The sequence below is a fragment of the Oryzias latipes genome, chromosome 3, assembly GCF_002234675.1.
Source record: "Oryzias latipes chromosome 3, ASM223467v1".
Lineage (NCBI taxonomy): Eukaryota > Metazoa > Chordata > Actinopteri > Beloniformes > Adrianichthyidae > Oryzias > Oryzias latipes.
The window spans coordinates 31102326-31125708 of record NC_019861.2 but is presented as its reverse complement, the minus strand read 5'-3'; the positions used below and the strand labels follow the sequence as shown (position 1 = coordinate 31125708).

At 40.6% G+C, this 23383-nt stretch overlaps 1 protein-coding gene across 1 annotated transcript; it reads left to right on the top strand.

Moving 5' to 3' along the window:
• The first annotated feature begins 10 nt into the window (after positions 1 to 10).
• Positions 11 to 23292, top strand: LOC101167193 (threonine--tRNA ligase, cytoplasmic). Its single transcript, XM_004067451.4, has 19 exons — positions 11 to 370; positions 597 to 683; positions 774 to 961; positions 1039 to 1162; positions 4077 to 4201; positions 4459 to 4576; positions 4669 to 4733; positions 4819 to 4897; positions 5002 to 5148; positions 7604 to 7702; positions 9108 to 9274; positions 9362 to 9524; positions 9610 to 9747; positions 10111 to 10188; positions 10280 to 10380; positions 10768 to 10872; positions 13771 to 13843; positions 21954 to 22068; positions 22802 to 23292. The coding sequence occupies exons 1-19, from the start codon at positions 53 to 55 to the stop codon at positions 22948 to 22950; spliced, it is 2439 nt and encodes an 812-aa protein (XP_004067499.1). The 5' UTR covers positions 11 to 52; the 3' UTR covers positions 22951 to 23292.
• The last annotated feature ends 91 nt before the right edge of the window (positions 23293 to 23383 follow it).

Below are 23383 nucleotides of genomic sequence, written 5' to 3'. Positions count from 1 at the left end.
CCATAACCTTTCACAGCTTGACCGGAAGTTAGCTGCTAACGGTCTTTTAAAAATGGCTGAGTGGTTAGCAGCACGTTTGGCCGCACAAGAGGAGCAAATTCGACTCCTCATGAAGGAGGTCTCTAGTCTCCATGACGGACTGAGCAACGGCCTCGACGCCGCCTGTATCACGGCTGTTACACCCGAGTTGGAGAGCCTGCAGGCGGAGAATGAGAAGCTCAAGTACCGGCTACTGCACCTCCGGCGAGGTCTGCAGGCGGAGCTGGAGCTGGAGAAGGAGAAGGAGAAGGAGGAGGCGCCGCGAAATAAACGGCAAGGGGCTAAGGAGGCCACAGCCCACGAAAGGAACAAACACCAGCAGACAAACGGGGTAGGAGTCGAGACTGGCAAGCATAATAGGCGTTTTTGATCATTTATGCCAGAGGACAGGAGTCAGGCCCTCCGTTATGGTCAACCAAAACAACCAAGTCCAAAAATAGCAGCCCTGTTCTCTGTTACTACTTTGATATTAAGACAGCTAATGATTTGACATTAAAATTGTGGCTAAAAATCCTCTTTAAATTATATTTTAAAAAAAAAACTATATTCTTTACCAGGTGAAACCCTCACTCCCCAAAACAAATGACAAGAACAAGAAGGAGAAAAACCAAAACAAGGAACAATCTGGAGGAGGTGCAAAGGAGGTAAACGTGTAAGATCCATCAGCCTAATAAATAAATAAATGAATCTGACATTATTTTCTTGATTTTCCTTTCTATTTTTTCCTGCTGAAGCTGAATCCCTGGCCTGGTTACATCTCTGAGCGCCTCGCCCTCTATGAGAGTCTAAAGAAAGAGAGTGATGCCCTGCTGGCCAAAAGATCCCAGAACAGCAAGGACATCACGGTGGAGCTGCCAGACGGGCAAAAGGTGGCGGCCAAATCCTGGGTCACCACACCTTATCAGGTGGCCTGCGAGATCAGGTGATGATCATAGAAATCTGCAGCATGTTGCTGAAGGCAACATTTGTGAGGCAACTGTGATGCACTTCATCTTTCAGCCAGGGCCTGGCTGACAATGCAGTGATTTCTCGAGTGAATGGTGAGCTTTGGGATCTGGACAGACCCCTCCAGCAGGACTGCTCTCTTGAGCTTTTACGCTTTGACAATGAAGACGCTCAAGCTGTGAGTACGCTGTGTGTTTAAAAATGTCTTGCTATTAGATCCAAGAAAATGTAAATGGTACATTTTCTTCTCATTTTCTTTTGTATTGTACAATTTTACCTTAGAACACAAATGTGAAGGATAGAAGCCCATTCTCAAAAAATAACAAATATTTTATTATTACCAAAGACCTCATATAAAAACACAAATTCCTTTACTCTGAAGTAACTTTTTGTGCTCCTAAGAAGTTTTATGATTCCAGTTTTTCTAATGTAACTATACATTTCTGGGATTTTAATTAAATTTGGTGTGATTTTTGCAAAATCTCAGGGATAAAAATCTTAATAGAGCGATTTGCTAAAATGTCTTCATAGCTTTTTTAGAATCCTCTTCAGTGGAGCTAGATAATGCAGATGTAGAATAAAAATAAATGTTTTTTTTGACCCAAACAACCTGAAACTAACTGGAGTTGATTGTTTTTCCGTTTCAATATTGCATTTTATAGCACTAAAACTATGTATGTTTATTGTACTTGTATTCTTTTCTATAAAAAATCATGATTAAACTTTAATCTGGATTCCAGTACAGACTTTCGTTTGCATTAGGCATTCTATTAGATAGAAACAATAAATAGAAAAACTTGTTGTTGTTCATTATTTGTGGAAAATGCTAACCCCAGCATTATACATCCAAGTGTTTCATATTTTGTACATAAACTAAACGTTTGAAACACAGAATTATTTTTTTTTCCCCGGTTTACTTGAGTAATGACTGCAAGATGAGGACTCCTCCTTTCCCAAAAGAGTATTACTCTCACTTTTGTTTATTATTAATGGGAGACAGTCACACTTAACTGTACCTGTTTTACATAAGCTGTCATTTTTATTTATTTTATTTTTTAAATGTTTAAATTTAATTCTAAATGTAACTTATTGTTTCCTCCTAGCCAGGACTCCCTTGAAAAACAATTCTTAATCTCAAGGAGACATTTCCTGGGTAAATAAAGGTTAAATAAAAGTTTTTTTTTTTTTGTATTTTTATGAGTACTTGAAAAAATTCTCATGAAAACAAAAATCTTCTTCCCCATTTTTCTAATCATGTGGCAGGGCTCCAGACTGCGACCAATTGCTCGCATTTTGCGACCAAAATTTGAGACTGTGCGACTGAATTTTACATCCAGTCGCACATGTGCGACCAGTAAATTTGCCTCCCCCACCCTCCGTATTTTTTTATACATTAAATGTGGAGGGGGCACATCGATAATCAATGAAATAATTTGAGACGCGAGCGCACACGCAGGCAGACACACACTCGCGCACATACTCATGAAACGCGAGCACACATTCTCGCGTGATGCTCGTCTGTGAAGCGGCCACTGCGTGTGAGAAGAATAAGTCACTGTAAGTGGCAAAAATGCGTGGAGGGGGCGGGGCCTAGAGATAATCGAGCGGCGTAAACATCTGTGGGAAGGAATAACAAATAAATATCATCACAACCTGATATGTGCGTCTGAGCTATGAGCAAGCGAACTATTGATTCGTTCTTCCGGCCTGCGGCTAGTGTACCAGTGACAGAGTGTACAGCAGGGGTCTCAAACTCGCGGCCCGCAGGCTATTTGCGGCCCCCAAGATGATATTTTGTGGCCCCCGCTCAAAATGAAATTTTAATGTTACTGCAGCCCGCCAGTTTTAATGAATGACACTTTTTCATTGTCGTCCACGGAGATGACCAACCAATCACAGTGGGGTAAATGACTGTTGGGGGCGGGACAGTGACAGGGCTTGAAAGCAGGACACCTGACAGCCCCCTCCCTCCCCGGACCACATTAAGGAGTTCCTTACTTTCCTTTCTAGAACGTATCTATTCGCTCGTAATTTTCTAAATACATGCAGTCCGTGCTGAACTTTTCTCTGGGTCTCACAGAACCGGAGGAAGGTTTAGGGTTTTTGTTAGGGTTAAGGCGGCGCATCAAACGGTTATGCACGGCTGTTACGGCAGCACACCGCTCCCGCGGGAGTCGGGTCAGCTGAGGAGAATAAATGTCCCCCACGTACATGCGTGACAGCTAACGGGGCTTGAACATTAAACACGTGCGGGCAACAACAACATTAGTTTTAGACACACTGAAAATACGTGGGGAAAATGCAACGATAGACGTGTTTGAGATGAACCGGCGGCTCGCCTGGATCGTTGGGGAGACCAACGATGATTGACAGTTGATGTTGGAGCAAAAACAAAAATATATGTCACACACCAGGTGATCTGCGCAGCGTTGAGTCCACCTGGGTGATCTCAAACACGCTTATTGTGCATCTTGGCTGTACCTATTTGGTGTCACAAAGATAAATTTCCATCCGTTTTCTTTACTATTTGTACTGTCATGACAGCGATGCTGCTGTCAGTTTATCTTGTTGCATTTTCAAAAGTGAAGAATAAAATGTGACACTGAATTAGAAACAGCACATTGTAATTTCTGCATCTATTATTAAAGTATTTATTCGTAATACAGTGGAAATTAGTAGATCTGGTTTGCATGTTGACGGTATGCGCCCCTAAATCTTCTGGTTGTGCCCCTAAAATTTTCAGTTAGGGGCCACTGTGCTCCTGGTGAAAAAAGTTAGTCTGGAGCCCTGTGTGGTGACGGAATAATGGTTTGGGCTGGCCTTCATTTGTTCCATTCAAGGTGCAAAGATTCAGTCAGAGTTCTAACATTGCAGACTAAAGAACATGTAAGGCCATTTAATCTAAACGGATATTTCAAGAGAAAGTCAGTGTTTTGAGGAGTTACTACCAGATACTTCAGCATAATACACACTTTATCTGTATATGTCATTGTGACTTATTTCAAACAACAGCGTTAGAAAATATTGCATTCTCTTTAAACTTTTTTAAAAATATGAATAAAATGTCACACTTGTCTCAATCTTGTTCCCAGGTGTACTGGCACTCCAGTGCTCACGTCTTGGGTGAAGCGATGGAGCGCTTTTATGGGGGCTGTTTGTGTTATGGACCCCCCATAGAGAACGGCTTCTACTATGACATGTTCCTGGGTGACCAGAAGTGAGCAAGTCTTTTCAGAGCCGAGTCCAATACCCATAATTGTTGGTATAATCACTTTCAAGATCGGTTTTATTTTTCATTTGGGGAAAATAAAACAGATCTGAGGATGCTCCTTTTATTTTTGGACATAAAAGGGTTTTTTTGACAAAAAAAAAATGTTTTTCTCAAAAATCCAATTAATAAAAAGGCAATTTTGTTATGTAAAGTTTGAATGAAATGTTGGTATGAGCTTTTAGGATGCACTTTGTTTTTATCAGAGCCATTTCCAGCAGTGAGTTTGGCGACTTGGAGGTGTTGTGTAAGTCTGTGATGAAGGAAAAGCAGCCATTCGAAAGGCTTGAGCTCAGCAAAGAGACTCTCCTTAAAATGTTTAAAGTGAGTACATGTGGATATCTGTTGACTTTCAGGTATGTATGTTTTTTTGGGAGGTAAAAATGGTCTCTTTTGAACTTTCTCTCTTCCACCAGTACAACAAATTCAAGTGCCGCATTCTGAATGAGAAAGTCTCCACTCCCACTACTACAGTCTACAGGTAAGCTGCTTATTTTTATGTCGTTTTAAAACGTTAACATCTCCTTGTAGATTCAATAAATTGCACATGCATTCATGTTTTATAGATGTGGGCCCCTAATTGATTTATGCAGAGGTCCACATGTCAGACATACAGGCAAAATCAAGGCTATGAAGATTTACAAGGTGGAAAATTCACTTTATCATTGCAATCCAAGAACCATAGGCTTTATTTTTTTGGAGCTACCATTATAGGGGTTTTGTTTTACCACTTCTATTTCTGTCCACAGAACTCCTCCACCTACTGGGAGGGGCGCTCCGACATGGAAACTCTCCAAAGGATCTATGGGATTTCCTTCCCAGACTCAAAAATGCTTAAGGAGTGGGAGCGCTTCCAGGAGGAGGCAAAGACCAGAGACCATCGCAAGATTGGGAAAGTAAGTCGTTGTAGTCTCCTGCTGCTGCTGCCTGCACGTACCAGCTGGGGGCGCTGTGACTCCTCCTGCTGGCACATTCAGACCACCCATGAGTCATCAGAGCACTCCAGCTGGTTTCCCAGCAGGGTAGACCCAGACGATAGCGGTGTCGTTCAGCACTTATCATAACACAGCTCCATATTAAACAAGAGTGCCAGGATAATGGTGCTGATTCCTGTTGGAGGCTGGTGGCAAAAGCGGCATGTTGTGGTAAAGATGGTGCTCCATGACACATCCCCAGGTCAAGCCTTTCCATTTGGACCTGGCATCTTGGAAACGCTATGAAAACAGTTTGTTTTTCTTCAGGTGTGCCCGCGCATGTCCAGCTGTGACCGCTTTTTCCTCGCAAAAGCGGGCTGATTTCTTTAGCTATAAATGGCATGCTTTTGTCAAAATGTCACAGAGACATGGAACAAATGTCCCCTTTTTTTTCCTTCTTCTTTTTAAACCATGCATTTTTATCCCCGATCGCGAAAACTAGTGGTGTAGTCGGCCTCTTAAAAAAAAATTAAAATAAAATAGGCCATTTTAAAATAAAGAACCAAACTTCTCAGGAATAGTCAACTCAATCCAATAGTACTTTAATAAACCCCAGAGGGGGAATTAGAAACACTACACACTGTAAAGCTGGTAGTATTAGGTAGTATAAAAAGGAAGTGGAAAGTTGAGTGAAAAGTATAAATAAAAGAGTATAAGCTTAAAAAAAAGGTTATAAAAAGTAGATTAAAGCTATAACTGAAAGAAAAATCAACATCACTAATTTGAAACTGACTAAATTAATCGATAATTTACAGAAAATCTTTAAAATCAGATGTTGCTCCTAAATTTTTGTTTTTTGTTCATCTGATTCATTTTAATGTCGAGTGAAATTATGAGACTGCGAGCTTCTTAGAAGTTGGCTGTGGAATACCGCGACACGACTGCAAGAGGAAAACCGATGCATAATATAAAAGTTATGTTCTCTGCCCTGACTTCAATAAAAACCACCAAAAGATTGTAACCATACAAAATAACATATTTTTTGATAAATAACAAACAATAACTTAAAGGTGAACCAAGGCGGCCAAAATAACAAACAAAACCTCATTCTATCTAAAAGTCAGAAAGCTCACCTGTGAATGCAAGAAAAGGGAAAACCATGACAAACACTACTGTCCCCTAGACTAACACAAACGGGAGAAAATGAGAAATAAAATGTATGTTTATCCCTACAGCTTCACTTAAAGCATAACTGCACCAAACAAAAGACTACACAGAGTGGGCCTGAACACAAAACACTACAAACTACAAAGTGCAACACAGGCGACATAACAGGCGGAGAAGAGCGCCAAGCTGCACAGAAGACGGGCTGCAGCAAAGCTCCCCTCTCGCCTCCATCAGCTCTGGTCCAATGGGAGCCACACCTGGAAGTGACAGAAAGACACACAAAGATCTAAAAAAAATGAAATAAAAATACAGGTTCTACTCTGTTAGAAATAAAAATACACAAAACACAGGGGGGAAAAGAAGACACAAAACTAAATACAACCATAGTCATACCACCACTGAAAACAATGAAGTTAGACTGGCATTTCCACAATGCATATCAGCAACAAATCTGGAAGAATGTTCATTTTGCAGATGAGACAAAACTAAAACTGCAACACCAGCTCAGTCTTTACGCATTGCAAATATAATACTGAGGAACGGTCTTAATGGTGAAGCAAGCGACTTCCAAGAGGATAATGACCCAAAACACAAAACGGCTAAAAAAACTTCCATGAATGGCAAAGAAAAAAAACATCTGATGTGGCTTTCTATGAGCCCACACTTGGATGTGTGTGGTAGGAGCTGAAACTCGCTCAGAGCATCCCTTAAACCCGAGACGTTTGGAGCAGCTTCCTCTCAAATAGTGGACTAAATTACTTGTTTACGGGTGTGGAGGACTCACTGACAACCACAAACTGTTTGATTGCAGTGACTACGTCAGCTGCTTTATAAGTTCTATTTTAAACAGAAAACAAAAGATTTGTCTTTTTTTTGGGTCAATTCTTTTCAGCATTCTTCTAATTTGTTCGTACGTTTTTAATTATTTTAGGGATCATTTTGGGTTTTTCCATCTTAACTGATAATTTAGTCAATGTGTCTTTGTACTTTTCGTCTTAATGTTCCCTTAAATAAAAATAACTGTTAAAGTGTACCAGCTTTTATTAAAGGTGTGCAAGTCTGCTGGTAGTGAGGATTTCAGCCTCAAAACCTAATTTTGACAAATTCAACTTTCTTAAAAAAAAAAAGAGTCAAGAAGTTCACTCTGATCTGCAGTTGTAAAGGTGCAAGATGGCTGTCAGTGTGTGATGATTGGGTGCCTCCCTGCTGTGTACTGTAGTTTCTCACTGGCTGTGTCCTTAAAAAGTGGCTTTTGTCTTCTTCCTGGCAGGATCAGGAGCTCTTCTTCTTCCACGATCTCAGTCCCGGCAGCTGCTTCTTCCTGCCGCGTGGAGCTTACATCTACAACACGCTCACGGAGTTCATCCGAGTAAGGGCTCAACACTGATTAACACACTCAATCAAAATCACGTTATTACTCACTGTGAGATCTTGCAGGAAGTAATTGGTGCTGGATTTCTGATTTGTTTTACATTTAAAGTTTGTAAATGCACCTCTTTTATTGAAATATATTTATAGCTTCCAAGCAAAAACGCAGCGGGATGTTGAAACACAGTCGCACGTTTAGAGCTCTTCAGGCAATGCTAACACTTCCTGCGTGCTGCTGGTGATTGCCTCTTCAATGAAACGCAAACTACCTACCAAGAATAACCTTTAAAACTGGTTCAACCTCCAGGTTCTGGCTCTGTCCTGCCTGCTGTGCATGGTAATGCTCGAACCACTCTAAATGCAAGATGGTGTCTGGCCTAAAGTGAAGAGTCAAAGTTTTGTTTTTTCCATTTAAAGACCCACTCTAATCCTCTTTTGAGCCATTTTGAAAAGCGATCCCAGTGGTCTTTTAATTATGAATATGCCAAAACCTGTGTTGTTTTCTAGTCTCTACAGAGCAGCAGAAGTTCATTACAAATTTGCCTCTGAGTTGTGGGCGGGACTGTTGGCAAAGGGAAACCCCGCCTCCTTTCCCCTCCCCAGTGCTGAGAGCTCAGAACAGCTTTTTTTCAGCTTTTTTTTTGTTGTCCCAAATGAGCTGTTTTTCAAACTGCTTTTTTTTGCCTAATTCACAACAATTTTAAAAAAATACTCAGAAATACAGTTTTAAGTTTAATTTTTCTTTACATATGTCCTCCATCATCAGAAAAATGCCACAAGAACATGTTAAAAACACCAAAAACACGATTTTCTTCAGAGTGGGTCTATAAACTTAGCAGAAGACCTCCCCTCCAAAGGGTAAAACTTCAACGTTCCACTTCTCGTCCGAGTTCAGCAACTCTGCAGGAACCTTTGACGTATGTGCAGAGAGGAGCTGACATGTCGAAGGCTTTTGACAACTCACTCCCACAAAGCAGACCAAGCCTGGAGGAGCTTGCATAGATTGTAGGGAAAAGGTGCCAAGATCAATATGGTGTCACCCGTGTTTATCACCGTGAGGGAAAATGGATAGACAGATTTTGCATCTTTTACCCAACACGTCTCCAAATATTTAAAACCAAGACCTGCATTTCGGGGAACCCTGTTTACCAAATGTTCTCCTAAATGCATTTTTATGGTACTGTCACTCCTTTCTGTTATTCACAGAATCACATAATTCCTCCAGATTCCACTAGCCTCCAACTGATAACTGCTAAACGAATCTGCGGGTCGTTCATGTATTTAAATAAAATGCTGTTTTCATCGCAGGGACTTTTGCCAGCAGTCATATTGTGGCTGTGCTCTGTGGAGTACCTGTGCGGTTCACTTGGAGTGTTTGGATCATGTGGTTCTGCTGTTTGTTCTAGGACGAGTACTGGAGAAGAGGCTTTCAGGAAGTAGCTTCCCCCAACGTTTACAACAGCAAGTTGTGGGAGACATCTGGCCACTGGCAGCACTACAGTGAAAACATGTTCTCGTTCCCGGTGGAGGAGGATGTCTTCGCTCTGAAGCCAATGAACTGCCCTGGTCACTGGTAAATGTGGGGCAACTCAAACCCACGGTGAATAATTGAAGAAGTCATCTCAGCCGTTTGACAGGCTGCTCTGCTTTTGTCCTGCAGCCTGATGTTCAGTCACAGGCCTCGCTCTTGGCGGGAGCTGCCTTTGAGGTTGGCAGATTTCGGGGTCCTGCACAGGAACGAGTTGTCGGGAACTTTGACCGGGCTGACGCGAGTGCGGCGCTTTCAGCAGGACGACGCTCACATTTTCTGCACCATGGATCAGGTGGACTAGCATTGGTTCCTTTCGGGAAAAACTAAGTTAGTCCAATGTCCTAAATCCAGACTCCCTTTCCTGTTAAAAATGACAGATTGAGTCGGAGATGAAAGGCTGTCTGGATTTCCTGCGCGGCGTCTACAACGTGTTCGGATTCTCCTTCCAGCTTCACCTCTCCACTCGTCCAGAAAAGTATCTGGGTGACATAGAAGTGTGGAACCAGGCCGAGAAGGCAAGTGTTTGTGAATCTCATTTTGTAATCAAAATGTGTGGCACAATAGAAACAAGCAGCTGCTTTGATGCAACACTGGTTATGAAGAGGCTGGTCGCCTGCCATGCATGTGGTCATCCAGTAGTATCACATCTGTGACTCATGCGGAGGTCCTTCACTTGTTGTGGGCAGTGTGCTGTTAGTAAACCATTACTCATCTGTTTGAGTCGATTTGTTTTTTTCTGATTAAAGCTGTTTAGTACAATATTATTGAGCCTCAATTGAAATCAAAGGAACAAACTTCTGCATTTGATTGTGCTTTTGAGTTGAGCTTTTTGCAGTTAGGGCTTAAATAACTCTGACGCTACGCCTCTTGTTTGACAGCAACTGGAAAACAGCCTGAATGAGTTTGGGGAACCATGGAAACTCAACCCTGGAGATGGCGCTTTTTATGGACCCAAGGTCAGAAAGCAATTTTGACGTTTCCTGCCAAACATCCCATCAGCTTGATTGTCCGGGTTCTTCAAACGGGATAATTTCTGTGCCGCTGCAGATCGACATTAAGATCAAAGACGCTATTGGACGTTACCACCAGTGCGCAACAATTCAGCTAGACTTCCAGCTGCCCATTCGCTTCAACCTGACCTTTGTGGGGTGAGTCACCTAATCAAAACACAGCCACACTGCTGAGTCTGTGGGCTTTGCTGCACCAAGGATTATAGCTTAACCTCCAGCAGGCAGGATAAGATGATCTGCAGTTGTATTGTTTCAAAGATGATGAATTGTATGCAAATGTGACTCCCTGAGCAGCAGGTAAACGGTCCGAAAACGGACCAAGTTGATTTAGTCAGCCTTGTTCTTTCCACTTCAGGGGATTATGATGGTTTGCATGTTGATAGGGTGAAATTTAAACATTTCTTTTTTTAAACAAAACTGAGTTGCTGTAATAAATTGGGCTTTTTGTTTTCATTGACAGTGTGTATGAGGACAGAGCTGTTGATATGAGTCTTTGTTTTTCTGATCTCTTGTTGTCTGTAACAGAAAAGATGGTGATGACAAAGCTCGCCCAGTCATCATCCATCGGGCCATCTTGGGCTCAGTGGAGAGGATGATTGCCATACTGACGGAGAATTATGCCGGGAAATGGTAAAGACATTCTGAATCGACTTCAAATCCTTATATTAGTTTAAAAACAAGCCTGGGGCTCTTCGTTTAATAAGCAAATAGACTTAATACAACTCTGTGATATCCTTTTTATCTGTTAAAGTTATTACTTAACAAGGTTTATTGTATGCTATTAAAAGCCTAGTATAAAGCAAATTATACAAAATGTATTACAAATATGTTAAATAATGAACATTTTATAAAAAGTAGATCAGCTGTTAAATGTGGAAATATGCAAGTATACGTTTTGGGGAGGGTAACATTGGGTTTGAACCTCTTATCTATCAACAACAGTTACATTTTTTAGAAATCTTTTTATTAATCTAATTTATTTTTCATTAATTTACGCTTAGTTTAAAATAAATTCTTGAAAACTATAAAACTCTGATGTGTCTTACTATAAAAAACCCCTTAAGTCTAGTTGTCAGTGTTGGATCAAATGGGGCCTAGAATTTCAGTAGAACCAGAACCTATAGAACAGCCAAATGCCTTGAGGTAAAACAGGCAGAGCAGATACCATCAAACCCCATAATACTAAATACATCAAAGAGATTACCATAACGTTGATGACTGAAATGATGGCATAGACACAGAAAGAGTGGAGTCATGTGAAGTGTGGGCAGCGGTCTAAACGTTTGAGACGTCTTGGAACATCCATTTGGAAGTAACAGCTCTCCATCTAGTCTTTTATTTGTTATTTTTAATTGTCGTTTTAAGGCTGTTTCTGAATCAAGCAAAGCGTTTCACTTCAAATTGAGACGTTTCCGAACTGGTGAAGGTATTCTTGTTTTTTTTGTCTCATCACCAAAGCAGTTTTCATTTCTGCTGCGCAACAGCTTTGTGGTGAGGCCAGTCAAACGATTGAGGCGGGCGTGATTAACATCGAAGGCAGAGTTGTGTGTGCGTGTACACGCTGAACACTCCAGGAGACCTAAACAGCTTTATCTGACCTGGATGTGACGTCTGTCTGCATTCGGTTCTCCGAAATCATCTTATTCCTCTTCTTCACAAAGATTTTCCTCCTTCTAAAAACACACTCAGATCATCTTTTGTGCTATTTTTAAAGTGTCCCCAATCATCATGTCAAACAAAGATTGTTTGACATGATGATGATGATTATGGCAGGACTGTTGGCGTGGAGCGACCCCTGTCCCCCTTCCCAATGCTGAGAGCTCTCTGTTTACGTGTTCTCCTGCTAGCTTAGAGCCCCTCACAACCCCAACCTAAAAAAAAATAAAATCAAAAAGGCAAGCAATATTGAAGCTATCCAGCTGTACAGTTTTGACCCAGATGCGCGCTCAGACGAGGAAAACTGAGACATACATGAATCTAGACATCTACATCTTAATGGAACAGAGCAGGGAGGTCTGCCCAGTATTTTCTATGTTGCCACTATGATATTTTTCAAACTGAAATTTTTGTCCGTTTTCTAATTTACAACAACTTGAATAAAGAAATACTCCAAAATGCAATTTGAAGCGTAATCTTCTTAATATATGGCCTCTATAATAAGAAGAATTCCACAAGAGTATGTTAAACACACCATGATTATCATGGGGGTGCGTCATTAGGCTGACGCAAAAAACAGCCATTTCTGCCACACCCTTTGCTGTAAATCATTAGTGGCGTTGCTAGTCAGAGGATTTCAGAGGAGTGCTTACAAGTGACTGTAGCTCGGTGAGCTTAGCAGCTTTTGGTGAGCTGTTGCTAGTCAATTGGTTTGCCTTTTAATCGAGGGATTGATGGTCACTTTGGGCAAGATGCTGAACCCCACATTGTCTTCACTTGTAAGAAAGCTAGAGGTTTGCGATAAAAGTCACAAGCTTACAATAAAATAAAAATTTGTGTTTGTGTGTATATGTATTTTTATATCTCTATCTCTATCTATATCACAGCTGCTCGTGTGAGGCACGTCTTGCTTTTCGCACAGTATAAACCAGTTTTTACATGTCATCTACAGTACAGACATTGCACAATAGTGAATTTCATTGACACTTGGGCTCAAGGGAACAAACTCGGTCTTGAGGAAATACAGTGGCAGAGAATTAGAGGCCATGTGGGAAATTATTCAACTGAAAATTATGTTCCAAACTGGATTCAGGTGGCCTTGATGAATGGATTTAAGGATCTTTTTTTCCTTGCGTTTTTTTTATTTAAAAACAAAGGAAAAAATTATCAGATCAGTACCAGAATAAAGCTCCTTCCCCTGTACCTGAGTGTTGGGACTGGTTGTGTTAAGTTCAGCTCTGAGAATTTACAGAACAAGTGTAGACATATCTCAGCTTGTGAGATAATTGGTATCCATCTGCAAAAATTTCAAGTACTCTCAGGGCCTTTGCAGAATTTTGAATAAGATGGAGACTATTTTTTTTTTTAATTTTCCAAATTTAGTTTTTCTCTGCGTCACTGATTCCAGATGTTTTGAGTGTGGAACTTAATCTAAAATGACAAAAGATCTGCAGATGTGGTCCAATTTTCTAATCTGCCTGGTCAGAATAGTGTGGGTTTTTGGGTCTACATTCTACTTTCAATAGGGCCGAGAACAACTGCTATCCTGTTTAAGTCCAAAACAGTTCTTGATATCATTCTACAGATTCCATTTTATTTCCTATAGGAACCAAACTTCCCTTTATCCCACCCAAACGCTCAAGATATCATTAAAAAGGCTGGGATGTCCTTATTTAATCACATTAGGTCTTACAACTCCAAATGAGTCAAAGAACACAATCCAAAAACATGTCCCCTACAGAAGACACAAATGATCAGGCTGGGTCTCAGGAGGAGTTAACACATATTTTCTTTTACTTTTTTTTGCTTCAAAAACGAAAATAAAACATTTCCAATAATGAGAATGATATCGGCTGTTTTCCTACCCAACAGGCCTCTGTGGCTCTCTCCGTGCCAGGTGATGCTAGTGCCCGTCAACCCTTCCTGTGAGGAATATGCAAAGAAGGTCAGTCTTAAGGATCTCATAGCATATTTTTTAAAATCTGTGTTCACTTGAAGAACCATTTGGATTCTAATATTTGAATTGGGTACAGATGTTTGACTTTTTAAAAAAATATTTACAAGGAAGATGCATCAAGAGGAAGGAATTGGAAAAAGATAGAATGCAAACTGCATTTAAAAAAAATCAAAGCTATTTATGTATCTCACTTTTTAAATTAATTTTCAAGCAAATTTGATAAAATATTCAAAAGCATATTTTCCATAATTTCTGAGGTCTTTACTTTAATGATATGATCCATTAAATTTTTCATATGCCTCCTACTCCTACCTCTCCTCTCCTACCAATAGTTTTTAGAATTGCTGTCACATTAAGACATTTAATACAGGTAAAATCTAGGTAAAATTATTATTTTTTCTCATCAGATGAATGTAGGCATAACAATGTTGCTTAATTCAACAGTTTTAGGCCTAAGGCCTTTAGTCTTTTTTAAGAAGTTAACAAGGTAAACTACATCTGTAGGAGCTAAAGGCCTAGAAACTATTTAACTAAGTTCTAGCTCCTTTGATACACTTGTGATGTGCGACGCCAGAGTTGATTGACGCGCCAAGCGGGCTGTCGTTTCCTTATACGACGAAGAAAAATGAGTCTTTTACTCCGATCCACTTTGCATTACTTTGTTTCTTTTATTTATTTACACTACTGAACGGATTGGACTACTCTTTTGCTTCATTTCCCGCACAAGCGATCAAAAACCATTTCTCCATCTGGCTCATGCACACCTGTCTGTGGTCAGATAATCAACAAATTTATAATTGACAGAAAAACATGAAAACAGCGACACCCACAGGACATTTTTCTCAATAGGGCTCCTACACACCGGCCCCTAAATTGTTATACAATTGAATAACAATTTACAAATACCTCACAAAAAGGAGCCAAACATAGTTCACACTTCTTGTAACAAACAAAGTTTTGATATGGGCCTGTTGATTACATTAGATTTAGTTTGTAGTTTCACAGATCGTACAAGTCCCCTTTTGTCTGAATAAACTTCTAAGACTTTGCCAAGTAACCAGGAACCACGGGGAGCTGATGAGTCCATGATTACAACTATATCCCCGACTAACAAATTCCTCTTCCTTTGATTCCATTTCTGTCTCTCTTGGAGTAAAGGCAAATATTCCCGTATCCACCTTTTCCAGAAAAGATCAGCAAGATATTGTACTTGCTTCCAGCGTTTTCTAACATACTGGTCCTGCGGGTCAAATATTCCAGGGGGTAGAGCAGGTTTCCTCATGAGAAGAAGAAGATGGTTTGGTGTAAGAGGTTCCAAGTCATTTGGATCATCAGACATCTTCGTGAGTGGAAGATCATTTAGAATTGCTTCTATTTCACAGAGTACTGTGGACAGTCCATCATCATCCAGTTGCTGCTGCTGTAGAACTGAACAAAGAACCTTACGAATTAGGCGGATTAAACGCTCCCATACGCCTCCAAAATGTGAAGCTCCTGGTGGGTTAAAACTCCACTGTATTCCGGCTTGTGTCATAACTCTTGCAATTTTATCTTGGTTTATTGCAGACAATGCTCTTTTCAGTTCTTTATTGGCACCGATGAAATTTGTGCCATTATCCGATCTTAGCTGCTTCACTTGTCCTCTTCTGCTAATGAAGCGACGTAAAGCATTAATGCATGCATCTGTATCCAGAGATGTTGCAACCTCCAAATGAACAGCTCGGCTAGCCATGCAAGTGAAGATGACCCCATAGCGTTTACAGGTTCCTCTTCCTCTTTTCACTTCCGCTGGACCAAAGTAATCAACACCTGTGTTGGTGAATGGAGGCAGATCCGGAAGGATTAGTTCTTTTGGAAGATCAGCCATTTTTTGCGTTACTGATCTCCCATGAAACCGTCGACAAAATAGACACTCGGAAATTACTCGCCTCACCGCAGAGTTGGCATTTGTAATCCAAAATCTTTGTCTTACTTTGGAGAGTGTATAAGCCCGACCGCCATGACCAAGACGTTGATGTATGTGTTTCAGAATGAGCATAGAGATATGCTGGTCCTTAGAAAGGATAAGAGGATGCTTGCTTTCTTCGGGCATTGCTCCTTTGCACAGTCTTCCACCTACTCTCAGAAGTCCATCATCCATGATGGGATCTAATTTGTAGATCGAACTTTGTTTACTCACACTTGAGTTTGACATCAGTGCATGAATTTCTTTCATAAATCGCTGCTGCTGACAATAGCGTATGATGGCCAATTCAGCTTCCTTCACATCACTCAGTGTTAAGAAGTCAACCTTGCCAAATGTTGCGTCTGTTGCAGGTGTGACATTTTTCTGCTTTGTCCTTGTGGTTTCATCCTGTACAGTTTTCAACTGCTTTCTCTGTCGACCCTTTTCCAAGAGTATGGATTTAAGTCTAAGGATCCAGGCAACCGCAGTCGTTAACTTGCTCCAGTCTGAGAAATAGGCAATCAACTTCTCTGTAGGGTTAGAAGCATCACAGCCACTGATTGCATTTACAGTTTCTTCTTTTCTGACCTCTTTGTCATTAGGATCAACTGAAAACTCCGTGAATGATGTGGGCTCTTCACATTCATGTGTCCAAAGAAATTCAGGTCCTTTAAGCCATACGCTGTCCTTTAGGAACCTTGAAGCCTTCATTCCTCTTGAGGCTTTGTCAGCTGGATTATCTTTGGAGCAAACATGTCTCCATTGTGAGGGTTCAGATGCTTCTCTTATAGTAGAGATTCTGTTTGCTACGAACGTGTGAAAGCGCTTGTTTTCATTGCGAATGTACTTCAACACGGAAGTACTGTCAGTCCAAAATACAGAACTTTCCAGTGAGATCTCTAGTTCTGTTTTTAGCATTGCATCAAGTCTAACAGCAAGAACAGCTGCTGTTAGTTCTAATCTGGGAATTGTTATAGGTTTTAAAGGTGTTACTCTGGCTTTGCCAAGCAAAATGGCTACGTGAATGTGATCATTCTGGTTTACCAGTCTGATGTAGGTTACTGTCCCATATCCACATTCACTGGCATCTGCAAAATGGTGCAATTGTGCACATTTGATTTTTCCAAATCCCACTGGCTTGATGCACCTTCTCACTTCAAATGTGGACAGTAGAGCTAATTCTTCAAGCCATTTTTTCCACTGGGACCGAAGGTCTTGTGGTAAAGTGTCATCCCATCCACATTTTCTTCTGCATAACTCCTGTTGAATCATCTTGGCACACAATGTGACTGGTGCAAGAAAACCTAAAGGGTCGTAGATCGAGCAGGTGACTGACAAAACACCACGTCTGGTGAGGGGCTTTTCTTTTATCTCCATTTTAAACATGAACACATCAGTCTCTGCACACCATTGCAGTCCCAAAGCCCTTTCTACTGGAAGTTTATCACGATCTAAATCCAGCTTCTTCAGGTCCTTGGCTCTTTGACTAGAAGTGATAGCTTCCAAAACGGCTCGACTGTTACTGATCCACTTCTCCAAAATGAACCCTCCTTTGGCGCACATAAAAATGAGATCTTTCATCATTTTTACTGCTGTCTCCTCCGTGGGCGAGCTCTTCAAGCAGTCATCAACATAGAAGTTTTTCTTGACTGTTTGACAAACCTCTGATTTGAATTCAGATTTGTTGTCATCTGCTGTTTTCTGGAGAGCGAAGCTTGCACAGCTTGGTGATGAAACGGCACCAAACAGATGCACAGTCATCCTATACTCTTCAGGCTCTTTAGCAAAATCTCCACCTGGCCACCATAAAAATCGCAGAAAGTCTCTATGTTCTTCCATTACCTTCACTTGGTGGAACATTGCCTGGATATCACCCATGAAAGCCACAGGTTCCTGTCTGAATCTTGTAAGAACTCCCAGCAATGAACTTGTTAGATTGGGGCCTTGCATGAGCTCTCCATTTAATGACACTCCTTTGAAGGTGGCTCCACAATCGAAAACAACTCGCAGGGATTTTTTCCTTGGATGTTGAACACCATGATGAGGGATGTACCAGACCTTTCCTTCCCTCCCCTTTATCTGCTGTTTAGGGACCCTTTCAGCATAAGATTTCTTGAAAAGTTCATTCATGTATCTTGAATACTCCTCTTGCCAAGCTTTATCATGAATAAATCTCTTCTTTAAACTTTGAAGTCTTTGCTTAGCCACACTGTAGTTGTTTGGAAAATGAACCTCAGGATTTCTAAAGGGTAAGTTCATGCAGTACTGTCCGCCAATCAACGTTACTGAATTTTCCAATGTATTTAGAAACTTTACATCTTCTCTTGACATCTCTTTGTCTTTTGAAACCTTTTCATTAAACTCATAGCTGTACTGACTGGACAGCAATTCCTCAAGTTTATTCACAGAGATCCTGTTCACTGTAGCAGAGTGGGGGCACTCCTCCAAAACACCACTGTTTCCATTCAGTGGACCATTGACTACCCATCCCAACACTGTCTTAACGGCATATGGTCCATTTCCATTGCTGTTAATAACTTCCCAAGGCTCCAGTAGCTGGGGGGCGTTGGTACCTATTAATAGGTCGACTTCTGCATTTATTTTTGGCATGTGAATTTTAGACAAGTGAGGATGTTTCTTCAGATGTTCAGATGTTGCCATGCTCTCAGTTGAAACTGGCATTTTCCTTTGTGTCAATACTTCTGGCAGAGGATAAAAATTATGGTCTTCTACACCAGACACTTCTAGACCAATCAAAGAGTAGGCTGGAACAACAGTCTCCTGTCCCATTGTACGCAAGAGAAATGAAGTTCTTCTACCAGTAACATTCAGCTTTTGCATAAGATGTTCTGAGCAAAAAGTAGCTGAACTCCCAGGGTCCAAAAATGCATGTGTTTTGATGACACAATTTCCCTTTTTTGCCTTGATCTTCACAGGAAGTATAGATAGGGCACAATAATCCACTCCGGCCCCTGTATGTCCACATGTTGTCTGTAAGGTTGGTGTATTCTCTATGGACTCCTTTGACTGCTCTGCAGCTAGGGGCTGTCTTTTAATGTGGAGCACAGTAGGGTGCATTTGACTACAGGCCTCACATTTTAGCCGCTGCTCGCAAATGCGACTCACGTGACCAGTGCTTAAACATGCAAAACATAATTGTCTATCTTTAAGCCACTGAATCTTGTCTTTATGTTTCATTATTGTAAAGGCTTTACAGTTTTCCAATAGATGGCCTTTTGCACAAAAAACACAGTTAGGAAACTCTTTGTTGTTGCTGGGTTTTTTAAATACACCTGATGTTACTGTAGTGGCCACAGTGTTTCCTTTGAATCCAAACTTAGGAAATGCCTTGGGTCTTATAAAGGATTTTGCATGAGAATTGTTTGATAAAGGATCTTGTATGTTGCCAAATAGAGGATCTGAAAGAATTTTTACATGTCGTTCAATGAAAGCGACAAGATCAATGAAATGAGCTCTGTTGTTGGTTCTTTCCATAACTTCATGTGCTGTGACTCTCCAATGTTCTCTCATTTTGTATGGCAACTTTGAGATTATAGCTCTCATGTTTGCAGGCATGTCAAGTTCTTGCATGTGCTGAAGCTCCGTCATAACATTACAACAGGAACGAAGGAATAAAGAAAATGCTTTTAGAGCTTTAACATCCTCAGCTTTTATTGTTTGCCAAGCCAACGCCTTTTCATTGTAAGCTGTTGCTATTTTATAAGGATTTCCAAAGTGGTACTGAAGAAGATCCTTGGCCACTGCATAGCCATGTTCAGGACTCATGTGTTGACAGCTACGCACAAGTTCTTGTGGTTGTCCCCTTGTAAACTGTTCCAAATAGTATAAGCAATCGGCTTTTCCTGTTTTTGCTTCCACTCCTTGCTCAAAAGCCTTAATAAAACGTCTATATTCAAGAGGATCCCCTTCGAATATGGGAATGGTTCGTGGTGGTAGTGATGTTGAAAGCTGCTGTTGCACAAGTGCTGATGTTATTTCATTTTGCTTCTCCATTATGTTAATTATGCGTTCATTTGGTGAGTTCCCAGTCTGTTCTTGTTGGTTATTGCTGGAATGATGGTAGTTAGTTAATTGCCTTGTGTGATCATTTAAAACTAGAACTGATGAATGAGATTGAGTTTGTTGAACCGTTTTTTGCTTGTTGTGCTCCGGTTGTAGACTTATGCTGTGTTGATACTTGACAGCTGACTCCATTTGTTTGGTTTCCTTTGGTACTGCATCCATAGGCAGAGTCGGTTGTTGTCCCTTTGAAGTATTTTGATAGGCTAATTTCCATGTTTCTGGTTTGTATTCCTCCGCTGAAGGATTTAATGGTGTTTTAGTCTCCATATGATGCCTTTGCTTCTCAAAGTAAGAATTCATTCCATCGGCTTCATTTTCATACTCTTCATCTGCAGCTCGCAGTACAGCAAGCTTAGCTGTGTAAGCTGCTAGTTCAGCCTCCAAGTCCAGTTCTTCCTTTTTCCTCTTGATTTGCAGTTCTTGTTCCTCCAGAGCATGTCTTTGTTTTATTGCAGCCATACGAGCAATCAATGCAGCTTTGTCTGCTTGAGCTTTAATTCTTGAAGATGATGTTCTGCTTGATTTACTTCTCAGACTAGGCTTACTTTCAACATTAGAAATACTGTCATTTGGACCAATGTCATCTTCAGCATTCTCATTTTTAAACACATTTTCCTCATTCACAGAAATCCATGTTGTACCCTCAGAAATACATTCATTATTGAACAACATTTTGGCTTTAAACCATGTTTCATGTTTTTCACATTCATCTGATGGCAATAAACCCAACAAAGATTCATGCATACATGTGGCATCATTACAAACCTCAACAAGTTTATCAAGAGCTATTTGAACCTTTGTTTTATCACCTTTAACCATTAAACTTTGCAGTGATTTCCTAATGTTGCTTGCTTTATTTAATTTCAGTTTTCTGTTATTTTGTAGCCTGTCCAGTTTATCAGCGAGAGCTTTTGCTGTCAGTCTAACCACTCGCTTTTCAGCATGTATTTCACTGCCAGTCAAACTATTAGTTCTGTTCGCGGTGCACGCTGCAGCTCCCACTGTTACGTCTGACGTTGCGTCACGCGTCTCCATGCCAACGCCCTCTTTTATTCAACAAGTTTTAAAGCGCTTATTGAGCAGTCTCGTCAATCAGTCAACCAATGCATTGGATTTTATGTTCAGTTATGTGTGCACACTTTTTAAATGGCCATTGAAGGTGTAGCGCTACTCATACCTCTGGGTTTTAGAAGTGTTGGGCGCCGAAGGCAGAGCTGAACTTCACGGACGGCTTCAGTTGTCGGCTCTCTTCCTTGTCCAAATCCACGAATTATTCCAAATGTCCACTCCAATATCCCGATCGGATTCCAACAGAATCGTAGGCTGCCCTGGGTCTTGCTGATCTTCTCGCTGTCAGCACTGGGTCCAGCTGATTCGATCACTCAAAACAATCCAGCGATGCTCCGAACTGGCTTCCGAATCCCGAGATTTCCATCAATCCATCCAAAGAAAGGAGGGGTTTTTGACTAATAAGTGTAGGAGCTAAAGGCCTAGAAACTATTTAACTAAGTTCTAGCTCCTTTGATACACTTGTGATGTGCGACGCCAGAGTTGATTGACGCGCCAAGCGGGCTGTCGTTTCCTTATACGACGAAGAAAAATGAGTCTTTTACTCCGATCCACTTTGCATTACTTTGTTTCTTTTATTTATTTACACTACTGAACGGATTGGACTACTCTTTTGCTTCATTTCCCGCACAAGCGATCAAAAACCATTTCTCCATCTGGCTCATGCACACCTGTCTGTGGTCAGATAATCAACAAATTTATAATTGACAGAAAAACATGAAAACAGCGACACCCACAGGACATTTTTCTCAATAGGGCTCCTACAACATCTTTATCATTATATTTATATGATTTCAAAAAAGTCACTACATGGAAGAACTTGATTTCTCTATGAAAAATCTATTTTTTAAATCTGTTATCAGTTTGAATTATTACAAAACAGTCATACATAAAGATGAAGAGTTATATGGATGTTTTCTTCTCATTTAGAAGAGTGGGATGTTTGTGGACTATGTTGTTGGTTATAATAAGTTGTGTTTCTTTTTTTTTGTTAATGCTCAGGTGTGTAAGCAGTTTACAGAAGCTGGTTTTATGGCAGAGGCTGACCTGGACTCTAGTTGTCTTCTAAACAAGAAAATTCGAAACGCTCAGTTGGCACAGTACAACTTCATCCTTGGTGAGTGTTCCCAGAAACACTTTATAGTTTCACTAACCCACATAATGCAAGATCATCACACTAAACCAATATTTCGTGTTTTTGATGTTTTTACCTGCTTCATTTTTGTCTGTGAGGGATTTAATTTTTTGCTGGACTCTTCTCATGCAGCAGAATTGATAAATCTAAATCTCTCGATGAGTCAATTAAAAAAAAAAGAAAAAGCTGAAGCTATGTATATTTAAGGTCTGTTGTTTTACCCTCGTTGTTAACTAAATGTATTTCTTTTTATTTCTTTACTGTAATTTATTTAAATAACAGACATGATGTTGTGTAAAAAAAACAACACATGGATATTACTATAATGTTATTATCCAGAAACTTGGAAACATTCATTTTTTCCCCCTGTTTTTAGCTGCACAGGCATAAATTAAAATGTCATAAAAAAGAAAATGTTACTTTGGTTTCTGTATTTTTTAAGAATAAATTTTATTTCTACATTCAAGTTGTAATCAAGACATAAATGAATATTTGATTTGTAGCAGTCAGCCTGGGTGTAATTTAGCAGCACAGCTGTCTGCAAGATTCTTACTTAAGTCAAAATAAACATTTCTAAATGGTCTGCTGGAAGGCAAATGGTCGTCCAAGCTGGCCAACCACCCACAGCTTTTGATGTCAGCATTGGGAGTGGGGACAGTGTTAGGGTAGCTGTGTGTGGGGTGTTATGTCAAGCTGTTGCCTTGTATTTTGGCAGTGGTTGGAGAGAAGGAGAAGATGACTAACCGTGTCAATGTGCGCACCAGAGACAACAAGGTTCACGGGGAGCTGTCTGTGTCCGAGGTGATGGCTCGCCTGTCTCTGCTCAAACAATCCCGCTGCAGGAACGCAGAAGAGGAGTTTTGATGAAGACGAGAGTGAAGCGTATATCTGTGTTTGGGTCTTGGTGTGGGAAGAGGAACCGTAAATGGTACATGTAGAAATGGTTTCAGGAAAGTGTGCGTCGGAGTACAAGCTGATGTTCTGTAAGTGAATGGTAGAGGTGGAAGACATGTCCAAATACCAATGTGATTTGTTGGAATAAGGGATCTATTTTTCCAGTACATGTCCAAGCTGTGACAGCCTGTCTGAAAGTGAGGTGACACCAAGTTATTGTTCCTTAATGAGACAGCCTAGTAATAAAAAGCCTTTGCTGAATGTGTCTCTCTCTTAACTTGCTTAAATAAAATCATTTGACATAATTACCAACCGGTTGCTTTTGGAGTGATTCACAGCTTTCTAGAATCTCTGAGTTGTGTAATTTCCGAGCAAATGTCACAGGTGTGTAGAAAGATTGGCA

Excerpts from the sequence above, each read along its gene's own strand:
- LOC101167193 (XM_004067451.4), top strand. The coding sequence starts at position 53 with ATGGCTGAGTGGTTAGCAGCACGTTTGGCCGCACAAGAGGAGCAAATT. Across the intron at positions 1,163-4,076 it reads ACAATGAAGACGCTCAAGCT|GTGTACTGGCACTCCAGTGC; the intron begins GTGAGTACGCTG and ends TCTTGTTCCCAG. Across the intron at positions 13,844-21,953 it reads GTGAGGAATATGCAAAGAAG|GTGTGTAAGCAGTTTACAGA; the intron begins GTCAGTCTTAAG and ends GTTAATGCTCAG.